The sequence below is a fragment of the Ahaetulla prasina genome, chromosome 1 (genome assembly GCF_028640845.1).
Source record: "Ahaetulla prasina isolate Xishuangbanna chromosome 1, ASM2864084v1, whole genome shotgun sequence".
NCBI lineage: Eukaryota > Metazoa > Chordata > Lepidosauria > Squamata > Colubridae > Ahaetulla > Ahaetulla prasina.
The window spans coordinates 178,052,555-178,072,833 of NC_080539.1; the positions used below are offsets into that span (position 1 = coordinate 178,052,555).

General features: G+C 35.8%; 1 protein-coding gene and 1 pseudogene across 1 annotated transcript; both read right to left on the bottom strand.

The window, feature by feature from the left end:
* Nucleotides 1–1,265: 1,265 nt before the first annotated feature.
* Nucleotides 1,266–12,741, bottom strand: LOC131198261 (cysteine-rich venom protein ophanin-like). The gene is made up of 8 exons (XM_058182753.1): nt 12,682–12,741; nt 11,555–11,613; nt 9,811–9,924; nt 7,751–7,838; nt 6,853–7,001; nt 5,425–5,519; nt 3,129–3,217; nt 1,266–2,511 (listed from the first exon to the last, which is right to left on the bottom strand). The coding sequence occupies exons 2-8, from the start codon at nt 11,609–11,611 to the stop codon at nt 2,384–2,386; spliced, it is 720 nt and encodes a 239-aa protein (XP_058038736.1). The 5' UTR covers nt 11,612–11,613; nt 12,682–12,741; the 3' UTR covers nt 1,266–2,383.
* Nucleotides 12,742–18,866: 6,125 nt separating this feature from the next.
* Nucleotides 18,867–19,799, bottom strand: LOC131188986 (protein C3orf33-like; annotated as a pseudogene).
* Between the last annotated feature and the right edge of the window lie 480 nt (nt 19,800–20,279).

A 20,279-nucleotide genomic window follows, 5' to 3' on the forward strand; every position in this document is an offset into this window, starting at 1 on the left:
CCTTTGTTCTGCCTGATGCTTAGAGATGTCAGCTCACAGTCTGTCCAATTCTGCATTTACAGGAACCATGTCTATCAAACTGAGGCCTAGTTTAATTCCTCTGCAGCTGTAAAAGATTCACAGCATTCAGACAAGGCTTGAGGTAAATGCTATGGTTCCTAATACTCTGACCTTTTCCTCAGCTGTTAAAATCTATGATGATGGATTGTTCTGTTGAGGAGGGTTATTTTCTGCCCATGTATTTTTAATCCATGATACTGTTTATGCTGTTCTGCCCCTTTGATCTGAAGGGGGCATCTAAATTAGAAGTGAATAGGACAAAATGAGGTGTATCTTTTCCTTTCCTCAGAGAGAAAGAGAGAGCTAGAATCAAGTGTTTAGGTTTTTACCAACCCAGACTAGGACTGGGTAGAGTTTGATAGGTTCTTTTAGTGTATTTCAAGTGTAGCAGTTCCTTGACAGAAAAGCATGTTCTTGAACAGCTCTATGCAGGGAAGCCAACCAAAGTAGCTTCTGCAAATGTGCAATGCATGCCCAGAGCTCACATCCTTTAAGATCTGGTTATGGATTGAGGAAGATTAGTTGCTGCTCAGCCCTTCATGAGGTGGAGTGTTTATATAACTTTGCTATATAAACCTACAATCTTCTTTCAGAGTTGTAAATTGAATTAACTGGTTTTATTTCCAGTTCAAATTCCCTTTTTAAAATGACAAAGATAGATGAATGAAGACAAATATACATGTCCCAGGATAATATCCCCTTCATGGATTACTGCCTTGTCGTGATGACGGGCTTGCGAAGCTCAATTAAGCTATGAGCTATGCCGTGCAGGGACACCCAAAATTTTGGGTTGCAGTTTGGGCACTTGATCTCTTAAAGGTTCGCCATCACTGACATAGACCTATCTCCACTGTCACTAGATGCTGATTCTGACCATAGGGTGATTTTACCCTTCATGTTTGTTTCCAAATGATATTGAATTTGTGATGTTTAAGCTCTGCATTACAAGGTGTTTTTTTAATGTAAAAATTCTTGTTTTAAGTAGGAAAACACTTAAAAAAAACTATGCAGAAGAAAACATTTACTGCACTGAAAGGCCTTTGGTTGAATGTCTGGTTTAAGAGTCTCACCAGGGATATTAGACCTCTTCATGAAGGTTACTTTTTTATAATATTTTGATAGATTGTTACGCCAAGTTACAAATACACACAAACACAGGCATAGATATGTATACATTGACATTGTATAATGACATTGACCAGTCGTTTTGCTCTTCCACAGAATTTTATTTATTTATTTATTTATTTATAACATTTATAAAGCTGCCCATCTTTAAATCAACTCTGGGCGGCTCTAATCAAAAATTAAAAATCAAATAAAATCATATTAAACTACAAACCACAACTGATTAAAGCATTAAAAACATCAAAACCTGACATATAGTTTGCATGAATGGCATCAAGTCAGTTCTAGATTAGATTTAGTAAAAGAATTTAAGAAATTCTCTTTCGAGTGCAAATAATTACTATCCATAGTATCTATCTGTAGTATAGTTGGAGTGCAAAGAATTTTAGTGATCTTAGTTTCAGTATTTTCTTTTAATCAAGCTTATAATTATATAATAATTAGATATATTATAATTATTATATAATTATAATAATTGCTACCAACCTGCCTTCCATTGAGGACCTGTATACTGCACGAATCAAGAAGAGGGCCGTGAAAATATTTACAGATCCCTCACATCCTGGGCATAAACTGTTTCAACTCCTACCCTCAAAACGACGCTATAGAGCACTGCACAACAGAACAACTAGACACAAGAACAGTTTTTTCCCGAAGGCCATCACTCTGCTAAACAAATAATTCCCTCAACACTGTCAAACTATTTACTAAATCTGCACTACTATTAATCTTCTCATAGTTCCCATCACCAATCTCTTTCCACTTATGACTGTATGACTGTAACTTTGTTGCTGGCAATCCTTATGATTTATATTGATATATTGACCATCAATTGTGTTGTAAATGGCCATCAATTGTGTTGATGAACGTATCTTTTATGTATACTGAGAGCATATGCACCAAGACAAATTCCTTGTGTGTCCAATCACACTTGGCCAATAAAAATTCTATTCTATTCTATTCTTATAGTGTGGCCCTTTTTTGATATCACCTAGGTCTGTGATTTTTCCTATGGACCTTTGAATTTACAGTTTTCATCCCTAGCCTCTACTCTTGCTTATGTTTCCCTTAGGCATTCATAGGACACTCATGCAAAGTATATGAAATCAAATGTCACGTAAGAATTTGCTGATACTAAAAGATGCCATGATTTTAAGATTTTTCTGGCAAAAATAACAAATATTGAATGGGAGGCCCACTATATTATTTTATCGGGGCAGAAGCAAGTAGCAGGGCACTTTGTCTGGATCCAATCATCCTGGCAGCTACTTTGTTCCGCTAAACTTTTGCAGTTCGTGTACTCATTTTTATATGTGCAAGGATTTGCTGAAAATTTTAAAAAGAAAAGAAATGTAAATAAAAGTGAAACATTACCAAAAGTACAACTGCTAGGAACTCTTTTACAATTGTATGCAATGTTTTAGAGCTCAAAAATCAAACCTGTTTATTTTTTTTAAAGGGGTGGATTCAAAGCTGAAATTTTTTAAAAAGGAAAACATTACTTAGAGTAATTATTTTAGAGTATATATATATATTAAAGTAATTGTATGCAGCTGCTGAATTATCACTTTCAGCAATAGTTCTGAACAAAATCAAATAAAAAGCTGGTATAATTTTAAGTTCTTCCTAAGCTGAAATGGATTGATATCATCTTCGTATTTCCTGATTCAGTTTCCTGGGCTCATCAACTACTAGTGTGGGAGCATATAGAAGCATCATCGAGGCAACTCTAGATGTCTGGTTATCCCACAATAGCACGCTTCATGTATGTAATGATCCAGTTGTCTTGCCTAGGTTTGTCTTGCTGGATAGCTGGCCATCTTCCATTATGCTTGTTATTCTACCTAGACATGGTTATCTCTTCAAATGACATCTATCCTTGAGTGATATGACATGATCTTTACAAATCTTGCTTTAATAATTGATGGTTTTTAAAAACTTACTGCATAGTCCATTGTCACAAGCCGAAGGACAGTCCCCACAAGTTGGCCCTGATTTATATGGAGTAGCAGTTGAACCCCTGAGGTTCCCTCTGGAATGAAAAAGATGAACAGAATGGTGTCATATATTACTACTCTTTATATTTGTGATTGCTGAAACCCCCATGCCATAACAATAGATAATTGACTTTGGTTGCATTGTCTTGGTCTCTCTGGTTTGGGTTTCCAGTTTTGAGAGAGCACACAGCACCACCATTGGAGGGGAAGATCTGACTTCTGAAGTCTTCTCCAAAAAGCGGTAAATCCTGTCAAGTTTTGTGAGAGAGCAAAAAAAGATTTTCCTGGCTTGTTAAAGAAATAATTGAGAGAAACTTTTACTTCTACCTCATGTCTTCCTCTTTCCCCTCTTTCATTTTTCCTCTTTCTTTGTTAACATTCTCCTTCTCCTATCTCTCTGTCTTTCTCAATTCTCTCTAAGCAACACAGAAATGATTTCCCCCTTTCCTGCCAATCATAGGCCATGATCACTTGAGAATGCAAGTCTGCCTTCTATGCATGTCATGCTGTCCTCTGCATGTTATCTTATGCATGTTTTTTCATAGTTGGGGAGGGACCATGTGATAAAACATGTGATTACAGGTTGAAGATTTCCAGTTCGGTTCTTGGAATTGCTACTCAAGTTAAAAAAAAAAAAGGTGCATGGAAAAGTAAGCAAAATGAATACAAAATAGTGAACAAGATTAGGACAAAAATTAAATTTAATTATCCATTCATAAAAATCCATCCATAAATATCTATCCATCCATCCATCCATCCACAGCTTTCAATTTTTTAATATTTTCTGGATAGATGAATTGAATGAATTTTGAGACTGTTCAGTTTCAGAATGACTCTGTTCAGCTTCATGAGTTAAAGAAACAATATTATGTTAAAAAACAGATATCCAAGCAACAACATAACATCCTACCACATCATTACCAACACAGAAGGATATTTCAGGGAAATTGTATAATTATATAGGTAGTCTTCATTCAATGATTGACTTAGGACAGCAAACTTTTGCTACTAATCCCTGCTTTTACAACCCTTGCTGGTCTGTAAAAATTGAGGAAAGTGAGACTGACTGAGTAACACAGTCATTATTCCCCTTTGTGACCACTTGGCTTAATGACTGAGTTGCCAGTCCAAATTGTGGTCACTAAATGAGGACTACCTTTATAGCCTTTTGTTTAAAAATCCCAAAGTCAGTTTTGATTTAACTCTCTTCATAACCCAGCGTTGAAACAATAGAGATAAATAATTGGAAGATCTCCTGAAATGAAATATAACAAAGAGTGTATGTCAGCCAATCTTATGAAAATTTAGGTATTTTTGATTTTATTGCTAGGTAAAAGCATCTGCAGAAAAGAACAATGATATTACAGCACAAACTTTGTGGCTTAACATATTGTGTCTAATCAGGGCACAAGAACAAAAGGGTGGGATTTGCATTGTGCTGTCATAATGCCTATTTCATCATTTTTTTCCATCATGACAACTAGCAGTTCAAACACCTTTTGCTAGATAACATTTCAGCCCATACCAACTAGAGAAGATTATTGAAGAAAACCTGTGCCATTACAGATTCTTTCCTAGACCATCACTAGCTTTGGGACAGAAAGAGGCCACATTCATTCTTAGCAAAAAGGAATCTTCTTGTAGAAGCACAAGTCGAACATAGTAAATTACTTTTGAGGATAGCATTAGGAAATTATATTTTTTCAAACTGGCGAGGTCAGTAAATAGTACCTGAGATTTTTCATTCCTATAATTTTATATTCTATCATTAGTCATCTTCAGAATCAGATTTAGGAAAATCACCTACACAGAAAGGTGCCTCATATGCCTCAGACCTATTTCTTAGAATTTAGCTCTTAGAAATTCTTTGTTGGAACCCGTATTTCAAATAATCCTTGGTGTCTTGATACATCTCATTTTCAAAATCTTATATTAAACAAATATCAACTCCAAATAACCATACATTATGGCTAAACTTGAATTAATAGCATGCAAAACTTATTGAAATTATTTAACATATAATAAATCTAGCTAGGAATAGCCATATTTTATTGCTACACTTGCATTTATTTTGTTCTTTTTATCCTATACTGCTTTATATTTTGTTTGGGTGTAAGATTGTAAATAACATTTGATTAAAATTTGATTTAAGCTCATTGTTTTCTCTTCCAGGGCAATCAGAATCACTCTAATTAGACTTGCCATAAATGTGACAAACATAGAAATCATAGTTGATACATACATTGGGCAGTACTGACAAACATAGAAGTAGTTGTATGGAGATGAAGGACAATAGGAAGCTGCACAACCCAATAGGTAACTGTTGTACCAAACTATCTGTAGATGCAAAAATATACACACAGGTTAATATGCTAGAAGCTTAATATTGAGAATACATATATGGACTTCAGAGGAGCATGTAAGAAAATAAACCCAGATGCAAGCATGTTGCAGTATATACAGTATACCACAATAACAATGAGTGTACAAAGAATTTCCCCTATCATTTCATATAATAGAATAGAATAGAATTTTATTGGCCAAGTGTGATTGGACACACAAGGAATTTGTCTTGGTGGATATGCTCTCAGTATACATAAAAGAAAAGAAAAGATACATTCATCAAGGTACAACATTTCCCAAAGCAAAGAAATATTAGAACACAGAATTTTATCCTCTGTGCTTTAAATGTATATTTTTAAAATGAAAAATACAAAACTGTTTCATACTGAACTTTACAGACCATCTCTTTCTAAAGGGCCCCATCACTTCCAAAGCAGTTTACGTGTAGTGCTATGACCAGCAAACTACTTCCTCCTTCCCAGCTGCATAAAAGTCTGAATGGGCAGCTATTTGTGAATAACAAACAACACATTTAGTATGTTTGCAATCCTTCATTTACTCTATATTAACACTTAAAAAACAAAATAGTGCAACATTTAACCTAGTCTAGTTTTTTCTTTTCCTTAACATGCACTGGGACTAGGGCTTTTAGCCAAGATCCTCCTGTGCTCAGGTCTATGGAATTATTTAGTGATTGTAAGGACACAAAGGACGCAATGGCTCAGTAGCTAAGACGCTGAGCTTGTCTATCAAAAGGTAGGAAGTTCAGCGGTTTGAATCTCTAGCGTCACATAATGGGGTGAACTCCTGTTACTTGTCCCAGCTTCTGCCAACCTAGCAGTTCGAAAGCATGTAAAAAATGCAAGTAGAAAAATAGGGACCACCTTTGGTGGGAAGGTAACAGCGTTCCATGCGCCTTTGGCATTTAGTCATGACAGCCACATGACCACGGAGACGTCTTTGGACAGTGCTGACTCTTCAGCTTTGAAACGGAGATGAGCACCGTCTTCTAGAGTCGGGAACGACTAGCACGTATGTGCAAGGGGAACCTTTACCTTTACCTTAAGGACACAGTTGCTTGGTTTTCTTGGCCACAGCACAGAAAAATGTTTTGCTATTAACTTTTTGTGGGATGTTTTCTCAATTTTCCATTCTGGACTCAAGCAATGATTTTCCCATGTAACAACCAGGCTTGGCCTAGTTTAGTGATTTAGGATCAGCCATGGACTTAAGCTTAATTCAAGGGAATCTACTTTTTTATCTCATTCATTTTTATGGATTTATACTTGGTGAACGTAGAAATGGCAAAGATATAAAAAAATACGACCTGAGTATAATGGCCAATAACAGAACCTGGTGGGTTTGCTCCAACACCATAGATGAAATCTTTGTATTCATCATACCAAGACTGAATTACTTCACTCCATGCCCTGGGATTACTTGACATGTATATATTTTCACCACACAGTATTCCATCTAAAAGTTGGTGGGGTTTAAAAAAAAAAGCAACAGCAAGAAAACACAGGTGAATACATGTTTTGAAAGAAGCAAAAGGACAGCAGAAAGAAGATAGCTGAACATTTCTTATCTTTCCAGAAATACTAATGCAATTATCTTGCTAAATTATTGGAAAGGAAATGAACATTTTGTACCCAGATCTCTTACCATAATGCTTTTCAGAACCTTTAATCGTTCAAAGTAGTAATCAATTGCTTTCTGATGAGCATTTAAAAACAATAATATAGTTTATTTAGAAGTAAATTAGAATCCAGATGCCCTATTTTGTGGGTACATCTGTATGTTAATACATAGTGTGGTATTGAGATTAGGGAGATTCAGTTTTAATTCTCCACTGAGCATTGAAATCTCTGAACATCTTTGGGCTTGTCATCTACCATCACAAACAACTGTGGTGAGGACAATATCTTTAGCATCTTGGGGCGGATGGTGGGCTATAAATGTAGTAATGTATAATATAAAAAAGAAATGAAAAAATCATTGTTCAAATACAATTTTTCTTGCAAACTCATGGGGGGGGGGAATTAAGAAAATTATTACTGTCTTAATCCTTCTACCACCCAATCATTTACATGAGAGGGATTCATAAGTATTACTTTTGCTGCTAATATTAAAGAACAAGATTGATTGTAAGTGCTATTTAATGTGAAATATACTATTAATCGTTTAACCAGCTAAAGCTATACTATGCCTTTATATTGACTTACTAAGAGTTCTTGAAGAGTCTGGACTGTGCTCATAAGCACATACAGATGCCCAATATTCTGCACTTGTTGCAGCTTCATCATACCAGTCCTGCGTAGAATAGAAGTCAACAGCAACAATTGATCAAGAGGCATGATTTAAAATTGCAGAAAATATTTGTCTGATCATTTTTTTACTACTTTTTGACTTCCTTCAAATCTTGTTAAGAATTCAGAAGTTACAGCAATATTCTCTAAAACATTCTTCGAATAGTTGGAGCTGGATTGTACGGCTCCCTCCCCATCCTTTTTGACAACCAACCCATGTGTACAGACAACCGATGTGTACCCTGATGATTGCCATTAAGCGTTAAAATTCAGATTAAGATGGAGCTCTCTGATGAATGTATGTTGACTGCCCTTACATGCAGGAGCCAAAAAAAAGAAATGGTCTTTTCTAATTAAAAAAAAAAGGTTAAGAGATGATGCTTGGAACATTTCAACCATTATTATTGTAGCTTATTTATTTATTATTCAAATATATATAGCTGCCCATCTGACAAAACTCTGGTTTTTAAAAAAACAGTAACTCACAGTAACAGCAACATTTATTACCAAAAACATTAAAAACTATAAAACATAGCTAAAAAAAAATAATTGGCAAAGGGATGTTAATAATAATAGACCGGCCTCACTAATTTTCCAGTTCCTTGGTGTCCTCAGCCTTGTGGTGGTGGGAAGGATACTTTACAATGTGGGCACCAGAGCCAGAAAAGCCCACTCACTGCTCCCAAATGTAGCTCCCTAAATGGAACCCACAACATGCCCTCTGGTGAGACAGGAAGATGTAATTGGGCAGAGGTGGTTTCTCCAATAACTCCTCCCCATCCCATGTAAGACTTTAAAGGTGAGTCACTGTGAACAGAACTCCTTGATCTAGGAATGGTCACAACTTGTGTACAATATGAAGTTGTATGAAGGCTCTCTTAACCACAACTGCCAGCTGCCCCTCAAGCAGGTGTTGAATCCAGGAGGAAACCCAGATTGTGCGCAGGATCAGTTTGGGGCAGTATAATGCCATCCAGCACCAAAGAAGTCATACACCCAGAACTGGAGGGTCCCAAACCTAAAGCCACTCAGTCTTTCCAGGTTCAGGTGAAGCCAGATGTTTCTCATCCAGAGCATCACTTAATTTGCCAGGGACAGAACTGTAGAATCGAATATTATCAATGTATTGATGATACCTCATCCCATGGCGACAGATGAGTTCTCCCAGCAATGTCATTTAGATGTTAAATAGGAAAGGAGAAGCAACAACCCCATGGAACCGCACATATTAGAGGCCCAGGACTGGCTGTCTTCTCCCCAATCACCAATCTCATCAAGGTTTCTGCATGATCAGTTCATGTATGACTCTTCTTTGATAATTTACATGGTAACATCCACTGGATCTTGTGATGCATATAGTAAGGGCTGAGGGATATATTACGACACTGTCATTTTTAACAGATTAACAGAGTTGGAAGGGATCTTGTAGGTCATCTAGTCCAACCCTGCCCCCAAGCAGGAGACCCTAGACCAGGGATGTCAAACTCAAGGCCCGGGGGCCGGATCCAGCCCATGGAATGCTTAGATCTGTCCTGTGAGGCTGCACTGGAAACTGCAAAGGACTGGCTTGTAGTGCCTCTGCCAGTGAAAACAGAGCTCAGCAGGGCCGCACAAAGTTGCCCTAAAGATACAAGAGCCAATATTGGGAAAGATGTAAAAAATACAGCTATAGGGAGATACTAGAAATTGCCGAAGACCTTCTTAACCTAATTCCCCCTCAATTTCCTACTTTGATTATATGTTTTCATGATCTTTTTTTCATTGTATATTTCTCTGAGTGATATTATAACTAATATATTCCAATAAAACTAAAGATACACCTAAATCCATATTGGCAAAAAAACAAACAAACCAGAATTATTCAATCAATAAATAATATGTATGTTCTTTTAGCCTAGTTGGTAAATCACATATTATTATATTAGTAAGAAACTTAAACTTCCAAACTCTCTGACAAATAATTACATTTACATTACCATTTTTAGCATGTTGCTGGCAGTTGGACTCACGGATCTCCTGAAAGAATTGTGCATGTCAACAATCTCCCTTTGTTTTTCTCGTCTCCTGGTTGACTCAGAATTAAAATCAACCTTAAGGTAGCAAGCAAAATAAAATAAAATAAAAACAATTAAAAATTGTATGACTTTAAATAGCACGGGGAACTAGTGGCCTCAGGACTCAGCACCAGTCCTTGTGAATGACTTTGCTTTCTATCTCTTTCTATCACCATTCTACTCCCTACAACTTTCTTCTGACCCTCAGTGGCCCCATTTGTCCATGTATTTGAAAAGAGGCTAGCCACAACATAGGAAACAGATGATCACAGAGCCAAGTTAAAATGAATTAATCATTTTTCCTTAAATCTATTTTTCATGGGAATATTGCAGTGGTATGTATGTATTTATATAAAGAATTTACATGGCTGTCTATTTCCTATAATGATCCTAAGTGGCTCACAACAGGAATAAAAAGAGAGCCATCCTACTCATCAAGTGCCAAACCAATCAGCCTCATTGAACCCCCATCCTAGCCCAATATTTGGGCGGGGGGAAGTAGCAGAGCCAGGTCTTCACTGCCCTCTGGAAGTCTTAAAAGGGTAAGGATCCCTCAACTCTCATGTGTTTGGGACATATGGAACAATTGGGACATATGGAACAATACAGCACATATTAGGCAGTTTAATGAATGATTAATTGTAAGAGGATAGATAGATAGATTACAAACTATTCTAAAAATATGCACGCAATGGCCAAATTGACTAATGACATATAAAGGCAGAGATCTCTGTAACGGTAGTTTAATACACTGATAATGTCAGCAGATGGCTGACAAAAGCTTAGTAGAATAAAATTCTAATTATTTTAGTTCCAGAGTTCACAGAATGTCTGTCTGTCTGTCTTTCTTTCTTTCTTTCTTTCTTTCTTTCTTTCTTTCTTTCTTTCTTTCTTTCTTTCTTTCTTTCTTTCTTTCTTTCTTTCCTTCCTTCTTTCCTTCCTTCCTTCCTTCCTTCCTTCCTTCCTTCCTTCCTTCCTTCCTTCCTTCCTTCCTTCCTTCCTTCCTTCCTTTCTTTTTCTTTCTTTCCTTCCCCCCCTCTCCTTCCTTCCTTCCTTCCTTCCTTCCATATATATATATATGGAATATATATACACTCCCCACCTCTCCATCAGTATTTATAGAGAGACGGCAGCTCCGACCACGCTTTGCTCACACAAGCACGAAGCCATAAGCACCAGCCTGAAGATGACGAGAGAGACCTCGTCGAAACGTCACCAATATACCCTCAACCTTACACGGGAAAAGACCCAAATACGCCAAGACCTACCTACCTACATATACATATACATATACATATACATATACATATACATATACATATACATATACATATACATATACATATACATATACATATACATATATATATATATATAGAGAGAGAGAGAGAGAGAGAGAGAGAGAGATAGGTCTTTGGTTGTTCGGGTTTTCTCCCGTGTAAAATTGTAAAAAGAAACAGCTGCGATCACACATTGCTCCCAGAAGCACGAAGCTGAAGCCTGAAGATGACGAATGAGACTTCGTCGAAACGTTGCCAAGACATTTCCAATTTTACATGGGAGAAAACCCGAACAACCAAAGACCTACATACAAACACCCGTGAAAACCTCAGAAAACATATATATATATAATCTGCTATATGTGATACAAAATTATTAAACTTACCTTTCCAAAAGATTGTTGCAGCACTGCAGCAAGACTTAGCAAGATGAAGACAATCATTTCTAAAAACAAAAGAACACTGAGATATATCAGTGCTTAATTTCCTTAATGGAATTTGTGCCAACTTTCTGTAAATAGTTCAGATATCTCCTAGACCACAAAACTTCCAAATATCTCAGGTGTGCTAGGAAGTGCTGTGACACCACTGTATGTGGAGTTGGCCCTTTCTGTGGCCCTTTTCCATAGCTGTAGCATCTAATGATAAGCTACAGGCAGCAGAAGCTAAGATGAACTTTAAAATGGATAGTGGAATGGGCAGCATATAAATTTAATAATAAATTTAAAAAAAATAAAATTGCTGAATTAGAACTCTAGCACCATGCATAAAATATTGGGAGGCACTAAACCAGACTGCCAAAATCCATAATAACAGAGAGGAGGAAATAGAAAAAATAGCATATAATAATAATAATAATAATAATAATAATAATAATAATAATAATAATAATAATAATATTTTAATTTGTATACCGCCCTTCTCCCGAAGGACTCAGGGCGGTGAACAGGCAGATAAAATATAAATACACACAGTAATATTTTATGAGCTCAGTTTCTCTTAGGAAAAATTATTAAGCCAAAAAGCAAAAAGGGATAGAATTAAGTTGAGGTCTTATGTATTGCAATATACATTTACAGACCAGTGGTACAAATGTTTATTTGGAAGTTATTCCCATTGAGTTCAATTTGCATTTTATTCATATAAATATAAATGCACAAAAAGATCTGTACCCTTGAAACAGTTTTAATTCTAATTTTCTCTTTCCAGGGAATCTTAGAAATGTTAGTTTAGTAAGGGAAGAGCCCAGGATTAAGATGCCTAATAGGATCATTGGCAAACTCAAAAAACAGCAGTGTCAGACTTTAAAAGAATGTCGTGCTGTTTAAGCTATAAGTATAAAACTTAATGTATTATGGTAATAGATGTAACATATTCTCAAAAATAGAACAAAATAAAACAATTTCATAAAAGTTGCATAAATACTAATTGCCTTTCCCCCCTAAAATTATCCCAGCTTGCTTAATTTCAAATAATGGAATTAAACAAGCTGCAATAAAATAATAAATCTTACCTGTTGTTTTGAATAAACCTGAAGGTTTGAAGAAAATTGTGGAAGTCAGACAGACAGTACCAGGTTTATATACCTTCACTGCTTCCTGTAATTCAGAGTGACTCAGTGCTCAACAGTAAATTATATCCCTTAAGCCTTGTAAGACAGAAGTTTGGATTTGTCTCAAGTTCTTTTTTTCTTTTCGGTTGTCCCTTAATGATTGACCTTACAACAGACTCAAAAATAGTTACTTACAACCAGTGGTGGGATTCAGCCAGTTCGCATCACTTCGGGAGAACCGGTTGTTAACTTTCTGAGCAGTTTGGCAAACTGGTTGTTGGAAGAAATAATTAGGGCAGAGAACCGGTTGTTAAATTACTTCAATCCCATCACTGCTTACAACCCATCGTTGAATATATGACTGTGGTTCCCCCATCAGGTAACATGATTGTATTTTGAGTGCTTGGTAACCAGCTCACATTTACATCTAGTTGTAATTCACAATCATGTGCTTGTGATTTGTGACTTTTTTGTTTTTTTCAAAATTTGGGGTCCATTGTGATTGTTAAGCAAGGACTACTTATAATGTTTTAGATTTCAAGATAATGTAAAAATATAAAACTCACAGTAACCATCTGCCTAATATGGACCCCAAATACTTTGGATACTGCTGTCAAATCTATCTATAGGATATCCATAGTGCCTTTTGGTCTTAGTATCACAGCAAGGATGGCACCATATCTTCCATTCCTTGGGCAGTTTGAGTAAGCTCAAACTGCCCAAGGAGCTGCTGATTCAGTTCTACAGAGGAATTATTGAGTCTATCATTTGCACCTCTATAACTGTCTGGTTTGGTTCTGCAACCCAACAAGAAAGACACAGACTTCAGAGGATAATTAGAACTGCAGAAAAAACAATTGCTACCAACCTGCCTTCCATTGAGGACCTGTATACTGCACGAATCAAGAAGAGGGCCGTGAAAATATTTACAGATCCCTCACATCCAGGACATAAACTGTTTCAACTCCTACCCTCAAAACGACGCTATAGAGCACTGCACACCAGAACAACTAGACACAAGAACAGTTTTTTCCCGAAGGCCATCACTCTGCTAAACAAATAATTCCCTCAACACTGTCAAACTATTTACTAAATCTGCACTACTATTAATCTTCTCATTGTTCCCATCACCAATCTCTTTCCACTTATGACTGTATGACTGTAACTTTGTTGCTGGCAATCCTTATGATTTATATTGATATATTGACCATCATTTGTGTTGTAAATGTTGTACCTTGATGAACGTATCTTTTCTTTTATGTACACTGAGAGCATATGCACCAAGACAAATTCCTTGTGTGTCCAATCACACTTGGCCAATAAAAAAATTCTATTCTATTCTATTCTATTCTATTCTATTCTATTCTATTCTATTCTATTCTATTCTATTCTATTCATCATGACCATGCTACAACATCCAGGCTACACCCCTCTTTAGGTCTTTGAGTAAGCTTAAGACTTACAAATAAGAGCAGGTTTACTTAAAGCTTAATAAATGTCATATAAAATCAAACATCTAATACTTTGTAAATATTTGCAAAGCTCATTATGCTAAACTAAGGGAATGTCATCTTCTTTCCAAATTACTTTTCTTCTTCTTCTTGTGACAACCTGAGAAAATCTGGAACCAGCTTTTCCTTGTTAAATAAACAAACAAAGAAGGGTTGGAAGTGGAGAAGGCAAGAGAAATAGATTGGGGAGCTCTAAGTGCTTTTGCAAAATTATATCAAAATAAAGAAAGAATCAGTGTTTCTCATCTGGCTCCTTTCATTAAAACCCAGACAAAATTTCCCCATTCTGAGAGGGGGCATCACCTGCTGGACATGTACATAGCCATTTCATTGTTATTTCTAAACTGCAGTAATGGGATTTTTCTTATGAATGTTCTACACTAAATAGAATAGAACATAACGTAACATAATAGAATAGAATTCTTTATTGGCCAAGTGTGATTGGACACACAAGGAATTTGTCTTTGGTACATATGCTCTCAGTGTACATAAAAGGAAAAAAAAAGAAAAAATACATTGATCAAGAATCATAAGATACAACACTTAGTGATAGTCATAGGTTACTAATAAGCAATCAAATCATACTAGGAAACAAACAGAATATTATAAATCGTAAAAATACAAGCAACATGGTTATAGACATAAGTGGGGGGAGATAGGTAATAGGAAGGATGAGAAGAATAATAGTAATACAGTAAATAGTTTGGCAGTGTTGTGGGAACTAGTTGTTTAGCAGAGTGATGGCATTCGGGAAAAAACTGTCCTTGTGTCGTGTTGTTCTGGTGTGCAGAGCCCTATAGCGTCATTTTGAGGGTAGCAGTTGAAACAATTTATGTCCAGGATGCAGGGGGTCTGTAAATATTTTCACAGCCCTCTTTTTGATTTGTGCAGTATATAGGTCCTCAGTGGAAGGCAGGTTGGTAGTAATTGTTTTTTCTGCAGTTCTAATTATCCTCTGAAGTCTGTGTCTGTCTTGTTTGGTTGCAGAGCTAAACTGAGTAGTATAAAGAAGCAGTTGTTTAGCAAACTACTAGGAGTTTCTAAAGGAAAGTGCCCTTTCATTCCCATTCTAACATTTTTCCTCCAGGTGTTTTATTTTTAGAGCCACATTTGGCTGGAAACTTACTTGAATTTTGTGTATGAATAAAAGAAAAAGACACAAGAAAAATAGAAAAGAAAAAAATATATAAAGAAGTGGCTTCCAATCTTCTTTGCAGCAATACAATTATATATTTACATCTTTCAATTACCTCTTCTTACTCTCTTCTTTCTGTAATCTACCCCACCTACTTGTCAAAACCATAGTGTGTAAGTATGTTTTTCTGTTTTAAACAAAAAGTCCATAAGGTTTCCAGTCAGCAATAAATATAGATAATTGTCTTTTCTCTCATCAAACAGGTCAATTTGGCCATCTCAGTTCTATCATGTTCACCAACCATTCCTCTGTTGTAGTATTATCTGTTCTTTCCATCACTGACCATACAATAAATTTATGTATGTATGTATGTATGTATGTATGTATATAAAACAATGTTCTTAACTCTGTGGAGGTTTCTAGTTTCAGTTGTATATTAATCTTTAAAGTGTTCTGAATCTGTGGGTATTTTTATCCCAGCATGATAAAATAACCCTTCTTTTTTATAAGGATATTTTTCCTTGTAATGACTTGCCCTCTGATTCCTGTAGCATCTCATGCCCATCACCACTCTAATCATCCCCCAAATGAAGAAAAGATGAAAAGAGAAAAAACATTTCACAATGGATAGCAGATTTCAATCAGCAATTTTTTTACATTTTAATTAACCTATTGTTTCTGCTTGTTTAATAGTATGTGTAATATTCTTATGCTACTGGAGATTGTGGAGCTATTTTAACATATCCTTTCAACAGTAACATATTCTTTTTGTCACTTGCCTTGCTTTGACAAATAAGGTTCTTTTCTGTAATCAGCAGAAGATTAGCAACAAATGATTCTTATTTAAAGATGAATGCCAGACTGGTGGATTGCCAACTCAGACAAGCACTTTAATCATGTAAACAGTTAATTTTTAATTAGAAATAGTCAGAAGATGTCAGCTAAGAATCTTTCTTTTTAAAAATTTAGCAATGATCATGTTCAGCTTCTTTATGTGCCTGCGTCAGTTTGATGGCAAGATGAGGTATTTGTAAGCTTGTATAAAATGGAACATTGTTTCAAGCTAAACCACAGGGCCACCCTGGAAACAACAAAGGATCGGCCCGCGGTGCCTCTGCCAGTGAAAACGGAGCTCAGGAAGGCCGTGTGCAGTGACACTTTTTATTGGCAGAGGCTGCAGGAGGCTGTCACAGCCAAAAACGGAGCCCGTGGGGGCTGCACAAGTGATGTCAAGTTGGCCACACCCATCATGGCCATGGCCAGCTAGACATGGCCTCCTGGTCCCCCTGAGGTCAAAAACAATTCTGATGCAGCTCTCAATGAAATCGAGTTTAACACCCCTGCCTTAAACAGTTTCTGAAACACAAATATCAAGGTAACTACATTATGATTGTATGCATAATAAACATCAATATTACATTCTTGAATTTGGTGATTTAAGTCAATGATATTAAAAAAATCAAGCCTAAAAAAAATTTCGGTGCATGCTTGAACAAAATGCATATTTATTTTTAGCTGAATATTTTAAACACCAGAAGTCTATTAAATTCAATTCTTCCATATAAGTTTTAATTGTTTCCCTCAGTAATGATTGATTTTTTTGTGTGTGTGCTAGTGATCAAGCTCAGGATCTATATCTTCTATTATCATTTTATTGTTGCCTATGAATGCCTATGCAAATTTATCAGAACCATCTTACAATTATACTATGAAAAGTATGTCAATTTTTTGAAGGCTCCTGCTTCTCTTGCTGGTTTTATGATTACTAATGCAGGCCAACATAAAAGGGTTACTCTGAAGACAGGTTTTTTAATACTCATAAGATCTCTTTATGTAATCATTCTGATCTGAAGAATGATTTTTAACTGTATAACACACTTTAAACACATTTCTATGAGAAGAATGAGAGAACCTTATCCCTAAAGACAATGAAAAATGCATTGGGCATATTATACCCAAGAGTGCCACTTGGATATAGTGGTTAACTGGAGATTGTGAGTTTTAGTCCCGCCCCAGGCACAAAGCCAGCTGGCTGAGCTTGAGGTAGTCACTCTCTCTGTCTCAGTGACTAGAGAGTGACTGGCCCAAAATGTCACCCAACTGGCTTTCATGCCTAAGACAGGATTGGAACTCATTTTCTAGCCTGGTGCCTTTAACCACAAGAGCAAACTAGTTGAGCACAGATCCCTTAAGCAGTTTGTTGAATAAGCCACAAGCTAACGTTACTTACTGCACTAAACCATCAAACAGTTCCTAACCCATAAAGTCTAATTTTACACAAAATTAGCTAACCCTACTTTATTTAATTTGGAGTGTGAATGCAGGCAGAGTTGTCTTTCTACTAATATTAAAATTACTACTGGTATAGCTAAAGTTACAAGGAAAAATAACTATATTAGGGGGATTGAAAAACTGCATTTCATATATTGATATTTAAGGAATACATATTGTTTTGTATTGAACTAATTTTAAGACAATACAGATCAGCAAAAAAATATTTCTATAAGATTTAATTCTCAATGTAGATATAGTCTCTCTCTATATTACCTGCATTGGCAAGACCATTCAAAATGTTGTCAAGTGCTAGTTAAGCATATAAATAAGTGGTTCAGAACACAAAGTAATACATAATGTTCAACCAAAGTAAATCTATTCATGTGATCACATCTTATGATCCGGTCAATTAATCTTTACATTCAAATAACACAAACTTGCCTTGAGCACAAGTCCATAATTTCAATGTCACTTCCTTCTTCGTCACTTAAAATGTTAGAAGGTCTATAAAACATAAGCAGTAATACTGACTCTCTGTATTCTTTCTGAAATTAGCTATTCTCTTTGATAAGCAAATTATTATACAGGCAGCTGCATTTAATTCTTCCATGTAGCATCACAAAGTAAAGAGAAATGAACAGAACAAAGGAATGAAGCCACACGGACACAGACCAGAAAGAGCATACACCATGTACAGATAAGATAGTTTGGCTGGTATAATTTCTACCTTTTCTGAAAGAAACCTGATATAGTTATAGGAGCAACGAACCAAGAATTGCAATTGCTACACTTTAATATTTATAGAATGTGGGTGATATCTTGATATCCATTAAGAACCACCTCTAGAACAGACAGCACAAAATCCACAATGTTTATGGGGCTAATTTACATAATTATTAGTTAATCATCTTCAACCAGTGCCAGTATGAACTTAAATCGGACAATTTGTCACAAGAGCATTAAATAATGCTGCCGTCATAAACTGAAGCCAGAAAGCAGTCTCCCAAATGAAGCCAAATTCAGCATCTAGAAGCATGTATATAATGCTGCCAAAGGTCAAACATCAGGAATATGGGTGCCCTATCATAAAAAAAACTGACCAATTTTTTTGCACAAAATGTAATAATGGAGATTAGTCCTTGCTTTTTTTTTTTTTGCCCTGTTGCATGCAATCTTCGTAAAATACATCACCAGTAATTCCATATTTCCTTTATATTTACCTTATATTTTGTGCTTTTTCCTCTGGGAGAGTTAGACAGCCTAAAGAGTGTTCTTCTTTGTGAAAAAGCTTAATAGATTAAAACTTTTAACAATAATTATGTGTATTGTATATGCACGTTTTCTTAAGACATAGCTATCAGATGTTTTCATCTTCTTAAGAACTTAGTTACATCATTTTCACAGAAATTAACACAATGCTACTCCCTGCTCCATATAGGGTCCTCCAAGCAATTGTGTTCACAGCCGGATTTTCAACCATTCTGTAAACTGCTTTAATTTTTGGATAAATTTATAATTGCTTATGTGTTCTTTGAGCTTTTCAATGAATGCCTCTTCTTTCCAGATTCCTTTCTTTTTTTTCCACAGCTTTCATTTCTGCTTGAAGTAGCCTCTTGTGAAGCTTCCAGTATATTGGGGATTCATGAGCCAACCCTTCAATACGAACTGTCTTGCCAAGCCCCTGTCGCAAGATCTCTTCATTTAGACAAATACTGGAAAATCTCCCCTTATTTACTATTACGAGGCAATCAAGTGCTGATTCCTTTCTGCCCAAAAGCTGGAACCAAATCATTTGTGAAGGTTTCATTTCTTCTTTTAACCAGATTACCCCATCAGGATCAGATGTTAACTCCACACCAGCAAGCATCTTTTCGGCAGAGAGAAAATGATTGGAAGAGTAATAGATACATGTTCAATTTCTAAACCTTGCTCAGTTGTCATAATTGTCCACGTAGCTTAACATTTTTCTCTATAAATTTGGGAGGTATTTCCAAAGCATTTGTGAATTTGGCTATCAATCTGATACTATTTGCAAGTACAATCACTCCAACTATTGCCAATCCAGTACTTATGTTCCGGAAGAGGGTGAGATGCGTATCTGCCCACTTGGAAAGACGTGCAACATAATTCGGTGGCTCTTTGCCCCGCTACCCAGCCATGGTCGCCTACCAGCCATCGTGGCCCATTGCTTCCTTACATCCCAACATAAAAGGGTTACTGACCAGCAAAGTAGTTTATGAAGGTTAGGGTTGCTGTATTAATTTATTTATGATTTTAATATATGTATATATTTATCTTTTATTATTATAAGATGACCAGAGTTACCTGGTGGTAAGATGGGCAGCTAATAAATGTTATAAAGAAACAAACAAACAAATAAACAAAGCAAGTATATTACTAAATTCATTCTTGTCAGACCTAAAGTTTAAACAAGAAGATCACCAATCTCAAGAAGAGACACTCTCATATGAAGAATGTTGATCCAGGATCCAATATAATTAAACATAATTAAAAATATGAGAAAAATGTTTTTAAATAAGACTATGAAGTATTATCATCCCACGAATACAGAATAATGTTAAAAACATATTCAGAATAAGAATGTAATTTAATTTTTTTTTTTTAGATAAGCTTCTAGC

Excerpts from the sequence above, each read along its gene's own strand:
- LOC131198261 (XM_058182753.1), bottom strand. The coding sequence starts at position 11,611 with ATGATTGTCTTCATCTTGCTAAGTCTTGCTGCAGTGCTGCAACAATCT. Across the intron at positions 9,925-11,554 it reads TGCAACAATCTTTTGGAAAG|GTTGATTTTAATTCTGAGTC; the intron begins GTAAGTTTAATA and ends TGCTACCTTAAG. Across the intron at positions 7,839-9,810 it reads CCAGCAACATGCTAAAAATG|GACTGGTATGATGAAGCTGC; the intron begins GTAATGTAAATG and ends TATTCTACGCAG.